This window comes from Zingiber officinale, chromosome 9B, assembly GCF_018446385.1.
Source record: "Zingiber officinale cultivar Zhangliang chromosome 9B, Zo_v1.1, whole genome shotgun sequence".
NCBI lineage: Eukaryota > Viridiplantae > Streptophyta > Magnoliopsida > Zingiberales > Zingiberaceae > Zingiber > Zingiber officinale.
Genome location: NC_056003.1, coordinates 120,298,722 through 120,309,862, shown reverse-complemented (window position 1 = coordinate 120,309,862; position 11,141 = coordinate 120,298,722). Strand labels below are relative to the sequence as shown.

General features: G+C 35.8%; 1 protein-coding gene across 1 annotated transcript; it reads right to left on the bottom strand.

Annotated features, from left to right (window-relative positions):
• Positions 1-3,987: 3,987 nt before the first annotated feature.
• On the bottom strand, positions 3,988-10,777 carry LOC122023372 (calcium-dependent protein kinase 2-like). Its single transcript, XM_042581436.1, has 9 exons — positions 10,592-10,777; positions 9,324-10,137; positions 5,607-5,750; positions 5,362-5,514; positions 5,171-5,283; positions 4,929-5,096; positions 4,705-4,832; positions 4,506-4,605; positions 3,988-4,435 (listed from the first exon to the last, which is right to left on the bottom strand). The coding sequence occupies exons 2-9, from the start codon at positions 10,105-10,107 to the stop codon at positions 4,361-4,363; spliced, it is 1,665 nt and encodes a 554-aa protein (XP_042437370.1). The 5' UTR covers positions 10,108-10,137; positions 10,592-10,777; the 3' UTR covers positions 3,988-4,360.
• Between the last annotated feature and the right edge of the window lie 364 nt (positions 10,778-11,141).

The window sequence follows — 11,141 nt, the reverse complement described above, 5'->3', positions numbered from 1 at the left end:
CATATATAAAATATATTAAAATATAATAAAAATTTAAAATTAATCGGTTCATACCCTTGCTGTAAATACGGACAGTTACGTTTGTCATGTGATACTCCCCGACGTCAACATGCACGACAAAGCCTGGAATTTGATGTTGATTTCTCCTTTGATGATTTTAATCCCTTCCCACATCCCTTAGTTCTTACTGTAGAAGGATCAATAATACTAATGCCCTCATCAATAGATTTCTTTTTTTGACTTCTATCACTGCATGTTGTACTAATGGACATCTCTTGAATTTTGTTGTAGATATAATCAAATTGTTCATCCAAGAAGGTTGTCCTCTCATTACTCAAAGATGCATCATCAACTAATACTGAAGCTTTATAGGATAACCTCGAGTGCCTCGACATCAAATACCTTTCTGAATCTGGATCATCAATGAAATGTTGCTCCCCTAAAGTATATATTGCTCCAACTTTTGCATCTCGTGCCCATCATTTGAGTATATACGTATCAGGCAAAATAAACACTTGGTTGATACGAAAAAAAGCTAACATATTTCTGCATGGAATGCCCTCAAACTCAAATTTCATGCAGCTACATGATATGTAGTCTCTTTGTTTGTCATGCGTGAGCACTCTTGGTTTTGAGGAAGAAGAACTTTGAAATTTCATCACATTGTAAACCGCTGATGTAACTCCTGTAAATGTTTGTTGCACATAATAACTATGACTCTCAGTCATTTTACTTTGAAACTCCAACCATTTCTTTTTTGTGTATAGCTTAACCATTTGAGTTTCCATTGGCCAGGTTGTCTTAACCTTGGGATGCTCATTTATATCAATATGGTCTGCAACTAACTCATTGTGTCTTTGGTGTCTCAGTGCTCTATTAAAACGGGTGATAAAATCCATTAATGAGTTCTTATTTGAGACATATTTCTTGAAAAATGCATGTGAGCCTTCAGATCTTTGACTACTTGACATTCCTGCAGAAAATACATGACTAAAATATACTGGAACCCATCTGTGTCGCAATTCATACATCAAGGATAACCAATCATTTTTCTCTAGGTTAGCACACTTGATAGTCTCTTCCTATGACTTCTCAATATCATCAGGTGTTGTAGAATTTGTAATGACATTCTTTATGCTGTGATAGTGGTTTCGAAAAGTCAAAGGGTCTAATTTTTCTGGGAATTTGTTCAATATATGCCACAAACAATATTGATGCACTGTTTGAGGGAATACCTGTGCAATAGCTTTTGTCATAGAAGGATCTTGATCAGTGATGATAATGTTTGGTGCACCTTTAGGCATGGCTTCTAAAAACTTTGTAAGCAACCAAACAAAAGACTCAGTTTTCTCATCACTAATAAATCCACAACCAAAAAGAATCATCTGATGATGATGGTTAACTCCTACCAATGGTGCCAAAATTAAGCCATATCTATTGGTGTTATATGTAGTATCAAATACAACTGCATCACCAAATACACTGTATGCCCTTCTTGATACATGATCAGCCCAAAAGCACCTACTAAATTTGTTATCTGAATCAGTCTGGTAATCAAAGAAAAAAGCTGAATTCTTTTCTTGCTCAGATGTAAAAAACACAATCAGTGTTTCAGCATCAATACCCTTTTGTTCATCTCTAAGATTTCTCTCAAAGTTTCTAATATCTTTTTCTGTGCAACCTACCGACTCAGGGCCTCCATACTCTATCTCTAATAGACGCATTTGTTGGCAAGTTGGTACATTGGCTTCTAAAAAATGTTTTGTCAATGATTTCTTGGCTACCGAAACACTACGATGTGAGCGTAGCAAATGCACATTTGATGGAGTCGAGAGCGGATGATTATGGGTTTCTATGAAGTTACAGACAACCCAATTAGGACCCGTCTGTTTCTTGGCAAATGCAATATTTGACTTACAACCCGTTCTAACTGCGCCACGTGCTCTTTCCCTTGTTACTTGATTAGGATTTGGATGTTTATTGTTCCGCATTAGATCTGTATGCCCTTCTTTAAAGCATACAATTTGTTTTCATGTCACTTCATTTGTCATCTTATTTTTCCTACTCGTGCTATTCCTTGAACTAAATCCGGCTTCTCGAGCATATTGGTTATAGAATGAATATGCATCCTCTAGTGATGGGAATTCCATTCCAATTTTTGGCTTTCGATCATCAGCAACTTGGGGAATGAATTCTTGATCATCAACTCTATTTTCTTCCATTTCTGTGCGCCCTCGCATTATATTTGACAATAGATAAATAAATAATGAACAAATCATGCAATTTCTAAAGCAACACAAAGCATGTAATTTCTAAAGCAAAATAAAGAAGCAAACTAATAGTTTTCTAAAGCAAAATAACATAAGCAAAATAATTTAATTTCCTGCTAGTATAAAACAGAAAAAAAATCTGAGCAAGAACAATTGGGACATTATCAGTGACATGAAATACTCAAGAATACATATTTGCATCGATATGAAATTTATTTCCCTGCTATGACAAAAATACAGATCAAGATCCTGCATCACTATTTAATACAGATCCTGCTATGACAAATTTATGACAAGAACTTATTTCAATGATGTAGGATCCTGCTATGACAAATACTGTGACAAAATTTGTGACAAATTTGTTCAATATGTCATCGATCTTGTCATAACAAAAATACTCAAGCATTTTGTCATAACATGAATTTATTTCCTTTGAAACATGAGTATTCTTTGATACAAAAAATACAGATTTTGAAAATTCAAAACAATACTCATATAGCTAAGACTGATGTATCAAATATTTGTTGAACAATTGAAGATAACAAAAATGAAGCACATGTTGTTAGCTAAGACTGTTATAGCGTAATTATCTTCAATTGAAATGACCACATAATCCTGATGTAATTATTATCTTCAATACTCATATAGCTAAGACTATTATCCCAAAAATGTTGGAAAAGAAATATGTTGGTGCTTGACACCGTGTTGCTAGAAATATGTTGGTGCTTGACAAATGCGAGCAAAATTTTTAGGGCAAACTCATAGGAGCTTGTCTTGCGTCTCGGTGAAGTTGTTCCTACGGCAGCGAGAGAGGGAGGAGAGACTGCGAAACGGCAAGCTTCGGCGATAGAGGGAGGCAGCAAGCTTCTCGGCGAGAGAGGGAGGAGCGACGGTAGAGAAGCTTATCGGCGAGAGAGGGAGGAGCGACGGTAGAGAAGCTTATCGACGAGAGAGGGAGGAGCGACGGTAGAGAAGCTTCTCGGCGAGAGAGAGAGGAGCGACTTCGCGGCGAGAGATGGGAACGACGCACGAAACCTCCTTCGCGGCGAGAGATGGGAAAAAAAACCCTAGCCTGCAACTTTGATATTTTGCTTTCCTTGTAATTTTTTTAGTTTGGATTTTAACTAAGGTGACGTGGCTTGCCAACTCACTGTTGCCGCACCAAACCGTAGGAGACAAACCGCAGGGGAGCACCGCCGATATATATATATATATATATATATATATATATATATATGGCGACAACATGTTTTCTATTTTTTTTATTTTTAAAAATGTGTTTTAGCTTATTCAATTTAGAGTTTTGTTTTTACAATTTAAGGGTTGATTTATAATATTAAGTTAAAAAAATTCCAAATCGATATTTTTTTAAGTGTCTAAAGAGTGCGTGGCGTAAGGTCCGAGGCATTAAATCTCATCCACCCAAAGTTCTAACTCAATACTCCACTGCTTTCACCTTCATTTTTGTTTCACCCATGGATCTTTGGGTGGATGCGATTATAATGCCATAGGAGCTCCCTTAATTTTTAATAGAAATTTAAATTACGAGAGAAAGGCCTCCAAAATATGTACTCTCCTATTCCTTTCCAACATGTAAATAGACCCTAATTAATAAATATTGTTTCTATCATGAATAGACTTTATATCTCTTTTGAATGTTAGTCATTTTATTTTATTTTTATTTAGACTTTAACTCGTCTGCAACATGACATCAGAATGAAATCCCTATAACAATGAAACTAGAATTCCATATAATTTAAGCATTTTACAATACTCCAACAATACAAGATTCATAGTACACAGATCAGTGGGCATTGTATGGCTCGACAATTATTAAAGTATACAATAATTTTATAAGCCTCTTCTAACAAAGCAGTCTCAAAGTGCAATCTTCAAACTATTGCACAAACACAAGTGCGAAAGTTCTTCCCTAGACAACTGATTTGGATGTGATTTTTTTTTTTTTTACATCAATGAAAATGTCCCAACTCGTTCTTTCCTCAATTATGCAAGGTTGACCTGTGAACACCAGATCACGATCCATACTGTATCACAGTGGTTAATGGTGCGATTGGATGTTTGTTGACAACCTAAAAGAGTTTTCCTTGCTGCTGAATTCCACTTCTCATCATTGCACAGAACTCTTCGTAGTTGATTCTTCCATCCTGCACGAAAGTAGCCATCATTTGTGTGTAATATAATCTAAATCATTATCTAAAGGAAAGGAGGATTTACATTGTCACTGTCAACTTCCAATATAATTTCTTTAATGGTTGCAATGTCGCCCATTCCGTGCTCCTGCATGGCTGATTCCAACTCATCTCTAGTGATGAACCTGTTAATCAACAACAAGAGCAGATGGTGAGCTGTTACTCTAGATCAATGGTAATCGTTAATAGTTCTAATAAGGACTAGGAAGGAACATAAGACTCACCCACTGCTGTCTTTATCGAAATATTGAAAAGCTCTGTACAAATGTTCATCTCTTTCTAGTTTGTGTCTGTGCATTGTTGCGGTTATGAACTCAATGTAATCAATAGAACCATTTCCATCCACATCAGCCTGAATGAAATCCACAAATAAAGATGAACAAATGCATTGAAAAAAAAAGAGCAAATGGTAACTTGAAATTTGCGTGTGAATTTAGTATTGTCTTACGGCATCCATGAGCTGCTTAACTTCAGCTTCGGATAGCTTTGAACCAAGCCGAGCTAACCCACTTTTCAGTTCTTCATATGTTATAGTGCCACTGTTATCAGTGTCCATATTAGTAAACATTTGTTTCAGCCCTTTGATCTCATCTTCAGAAAGACTTTCAGCTATGACCTAAAATTGTTTAAGCTTGCATCAGTACTCAAAATTGAAACTCTAATTTGACAAGCATTTCTTTAATGACCAACCTTTAATGCCAACTTCTTGAGCTTGTTCATTGCTCTGAATTGTTTCATCCTTGTGAGAACTGCACTGTCAATAGGTTTATCTGATGCCTCTCCATCTCTGAGCCATGGATGTTCTGAAAAATCAATAACAACATTTACGAATACTGATATATAATGGCTGTAAATCAGTGAATTATAAATAATAAACACACCAAGGATTTCTGCCGCAGTTATTCTTTTCTTAGGGTCCTGTGTCAGCATTCTCCTCACAAGATCTTTAGCCCTGTATGATATTGATGGCCAAGGATCACTTTCAAAGTCAATATGCCCTCGTAGGATGGTAGCAAATATTGCCTTATCAGTTTCTGCAATTCAGCAAAAAGACAATAGACAAACTTAACAGAGATCAAATGAAAATGCTTGGAAATTGTCAGGCATCCTCAAATTATGCAATTACCAGCCCAAAATGGTGGTACGCCACTCAGAAGAATATATAATATAACTCCAGCGCTCCAAATATCAGCCTCTTTGCCATAGCTACGCTTTAGAACTTCAGGAGCAACATAGTATGCACTTCCCACTATGTCCCTCAATGTTTTCCCTGCAGAAAATCCAGGATTATGTCAGAAATATAAATTAACAACAATTTCACAGTATAACCATCAGAGTATTCGACTAAAGCTGATTTAAACCCATAAATGTGCCAAATCTCGCAACTGTATGAATCCAACATGAAAGTACATGAAAACCATTTAGTGTATAGTTTAAATTGACGACCTTCTCATAAGTTAGATATAAGATAGCAAAATAGTAGGTTGGTGTCATCTGCACCACTAATGGACCTTTAACATAGCACACTTTGTTTAGTTCATCACATTTTCTCCACCAATGTACAATATGACGTAGCACAATTCTAGGTTCATGACATTTGTTCCACTGAAAGGACCAATCAAGTCTTCCCCTATGGACTAATAATAAGATATTTCTTTTGAAAGATAGTAGAGCTAAGGTCCAATACTGTCTTGCTCTCTCTGCTATGAAGCTATCTTTCCTACAGGGAAACCAACTAAAGAGTTTTTTTTTTCCTACTCCCATGTGAACTTTGACTTGACTAAACCAAGCATCTATAGAACCCCATTAGATATTTATGCATATTTTAAAAGTTTTCTTTCATCCATTTTCTCAGCAAAGATACACAATTTGTCACTATCATGAATATGTTTGGTCTATCTTTTAATAACCCAGTTGTGTCTCTCATTGATTCGCATCCCAACAATTTAAACTTTGTACTAGTTGCCTACTAAGAAAGTAGTACCTATACAAATTTGAAACTCATGTTAGCATTTACTTTTCCAGCATTTAGGTCGAAGACCATGAATTAGCCTTCTCTTTGTTCACAGCCTGCACTACATTACATCCCAATAGTCTGGATAAATACTAAAAACATCATCAACAAATGAGTAGTCAAATAAGTCTTTGTGCTTCCCACTATCATTCCAAATCTGACTGACCATATCTAAGTGGCATCTACAGATCAATTCCAGACATATGTCCATCAATAAATGATTTCTCTCAATGATGTTCTATTTTAACTGTGCATAATTTTTTACAAATTTTAAAAAATTATTCACTTATCAATTCTTTTTTTCTTTGTTATTGTCAAACTCTAAATATTTTGATTTATAACTCATGGCTATTCATTACATGCCTCCTACAAGAATAATCCTTTAGTCAGGCATGTGGAAATCTCTTACAGGACCGCTGCTCATAATGGAAAAAAAAAAGAGAGATAATAAGGAGAAATCAAGGAGGCATTGATTATGATGATGAAGAAAGTTAATATCCATGTTGATCCCAAACAGTGGCATGATGATGATGATGATGATGATGATACGTGGGCAAATACAATGGCAACGAGGAGAACAAGGAATATGAGGAGGACAAGGACAATAACCATGATAACGTGACTTGTAAGGTGATACGTATTAACTAAAAATCCCCGAGTGCTATATCATAGGCACACTGGGAGTGTAAATAACAATAGCCATATATATATGTTATGACAACAATAGAATCCCATTTTTGGTTTTTATTTGTGATATTTTTATTCCTCAGAATTGAAGACCAACTATATTTAATTGAACAAATTCCAAATAATTGGTGCGTGGCTGTAATAAATTATTCGGTGTTTATCTTCTTCTGGATTCAGAAATAGTTGCCAGTATTCAACCATGGAAAGAAGGATATTATATGTATATCAGCCTGATTAGAAAACTCATGACATAGAAATGATTGAACACTTGGGTATAAACATAAAAGGAAATTCCTTGGTCTTAAACTATAAAGAGTCTTAGAAAGCAGAAATTGGATTGATAATTCTGTTTCTAGCCATCCCATCAGCACTTTTAAGCACCATAATTTCAATTAAGGGCAAAAATTAAAAGGGCACTTCTTATTATTGTTTTTGTCAAAAGAGCACCTCTTTTTCTAAAATAAGTCAAAACAACATTCCGGCATATTTCTCATCTTGAAAATGATCTTATTCTAGTGTTGTTGTAGCAACTACAACGTAGTTGTTATGTGTTAAAGTAAGCTGGCTCAACTTAATCAAAATTGCTATGCATAAAGCATTATTATATAAAAATACTCTTTACAAACTTAATTATAATTGCTTAAACTTGATCAAAATCGCTTTGCTTGGTCAAGAACAATTCAAAATTGTTGTAGCAGCCAAGGTTCAAAATTTCGAACCGAGCCCAAGTTTCAAACTTTGCCTAGAATAATACTATTTTGGTACTGTATCGGTGTTTCAATGTATGATGTCGGTAAAAAATTAGATAGGGAAGAAGAAAGGAGATGAACAAGTAAAATTAGAAGATTGTTCATCATATTCTTATCACATGCAAAAGATAAAAAAAATCATTATTTCAATTCATCTTGACATGTTTTGTAGTATGTCAAAGGTTTCATATGTTAATATAACATGATAGTATTCAACATAATTGACATAACATAGGATAGATCACCTATGACAAATAGTTTCGAGTTTCGATTATTTATCGAACAATACATTTTGACTGTGCCACTTGACACGATATGAGATTTCAAACCAGGGCAACTATAGCATAACTACTATAACAATGTGGCAATTATGACATAGCCGCTACAATGTTGTAACAACTATAGTCACAACTACTTCAATAATTTGGAAGTAATTTTGACCAAGTTAAAATAATTTTGATCAAATTTAAACAATTTTGACCAAATTGGTAAAAAAATATTTTGATATAACAATGTTGCATGTATGGTAATTTTGACCAATAACATTGGAATATTCTGATATAACAGGTACTCAACATGACGGCTGTAGCTGCTACAAAAACATTGGAATAAATATATTCTCAGAATGCAAAATATGCTAAGGTGTTGTTTCGACTTCTTTTTTTTTTTAAAGAGGCATCTTTTAATGAAAACAATAATAAGGGTTGCTTTTTTTATTTTTGCCGTTCAATTAATAACTTCAAGTGTGACTGCTCCCTCTTGCATCTCTTAATTCAAGAATATAAAGACAATTGCAGCCCACATTTGACATAATTATTGTACTATACTTACAACAAACCATTTTGTCTAAAATTAATTAAGATGACATCAATTTATATTTTATTTTTTAGTTTATATCCATTATTCATTTAATTGACATAGTTCTTGTCAGGGACCTAAACTGTAGCCATTAGAATAGTTTCTTCCTTAGATGTATGAAAAATTCAACAGACTAATTACAAGAATGCTGAGATAGTGAGCTGATTAATAGAGATGCTTTTTAAGCATCCATACCATGAACGCAATGGAAGTTGTGAACAATAATAAACCAGTAAATGTTCTAATGTTTAATGAGTAACAGAAAGAAATCCAATATCACAATGGAATAGTTCTATACAGCTCAACTTTTAATCTACTAGATAATCTGTTTAACATAAATTTTGAACTTCAAGTATGTATAAGCTAAAACAACAGGAAGCTGAGCATATGATTGAACTACGAGATGTGGGCTAAACAAGGAAGTTGGTCTTGATGATGACAAACAACAAACCTAAAGTAAGAATTAATAAACCATCCCATTGGCATTACTTTCAATGTTGCTATTTATGCAAGAAAAAAGAATGGTGAAGATTACCTTCCTCAATGAAAACTGAAAGCCCAAAATCAGTAGCCTTTAGCATTGCATTTTCATCCTTTGTAGCCATCAAGAAGTTCTCTGGCTTAAGATCTCTATGCATCACCCCCATGAAATGGCAAATACTCACCACATTGACAATTGCCCTACAGATAGTTGCAGCAGCTCGCTCAGAGTACTGCCCTTTAGCTATGATCCTGTCAAATAGCTCCCCTCCTGAGCACAGCTCCATGACAAGGTTCACTGAATCTCTATCCTCATATGCCCCCCTGAACTCCACTATATTTGTCTGCCCTGTAAGGTGCTGCATAATCTCTATCTCCCTCTTGATGTCCTCCCGGTCACCCTTATTGGATAGCTTCCTCTTGGAGATGGACTTGCAGGCATATCGGAGGCCTGTGGCTTTCTCGGTGCAGAGGTATGTAACACCAAATTGGCCACGCCCGAGCTCCTTCCCTAGCGTGTAGAAGGACCTAACATCCTCAAAGGGCTTTCCAAGGATGGTGTCATGGACAATCAAAGGGGGCTTCAAGGTGGGCAGGGGAGCGTGTTGGGTCACCACCAGTTGGGGGGGATGTGATTGCTGTTGCAGTTGATGGGGGTGGCTGCTATATTGGGTCCGTGGAGGTTCTCCTGAAAAAGCTACGGCATTCTGCTTTGGCACTTGTTGCTGCTGAGGTTGGTAGGATGGTGGTTTCGGCTTTTGGTGCGAGTGACCATTGGTTCTCACACCACCAACACCATGTGGTGATGAGTCAGTTTTTTTGCTGAAACACTTACCCATATCTATGTCAAGATCTCAACAGCAGTTTATCTGTCAAATAAAAAAAAAAACAGGGCTAACACATATTCTTTCTCTAATTCAGAAAATACTTATCACAGATTCAGACAACTGGAAGCATACTTGTGAGTTCAAGAAAGAAACAACAGTTAAAGCTAGTTTCAGATTCTGGAACCAATCAATTGCCAATAAAGACTCACCATCCTATGACCAAATCTAGTGGAAAGCTACTTAGCCACTAAATAAGATGCACAAAAGGTCTACAATTAGGGTTAGCTCCAAGGCCTTCCAAGTTCCAAGATTCAACCAAATAAACAGTAAGATTCAGGATCAGAAGAAAAAAAAAAAACACAAGAGATCAGCTGTTGTCAAAATCCCCTTTTGACCTTGACAGCCAGATCAGATGCCAAAATCACCCTGCAAGATGATCATATTTGACTTATGAATCGAGTTTGAAGCGATACATCCGAGAGAGGGGGGCACAAACCTGATAGACGAACTGCGGCCAGATTAGTCTGAGGGGGCAGGCAGACTTCTCCGAGGCACGATCAGAGGAAGAAGGAAAATCCTTAATGGGAGAGGAATGGAGCTGGTTGCCTGATGAATCGTGGCAGCAACTCCTTCCTGGAGAAGAAGAATTGTTTGAAGCAACCCTCGTGGCCTTTTTCTGTTATAAATTTCTTGTATTTTATTCCTATTGTAAATTACCCTACACATTGAACTGTTAAATTACATATACCGACTTGGCAGAAAATTAACAAGGCCCTCTTTTTTATCCGAATTTTAAAAAACATCCCTCTTTTAAAATTTATGAAAAAGGGCATCTCACCCTTGCTTGCATATCGAAAAATCAAAAAAGGCATTCCACCGGTGACGACGGGTGATTTAGAAGTGCAACATCTATTAATTGTAAGTCTCATTTGAAGAATCGTAGTTGTTTAGGAGATAACTATACGTTTTTATCGTTGCACCATAGCCCTGGATACTACTTTCAATGTTATTGTAGTAGTTATGACCAATAATTATTTAGTTATAGT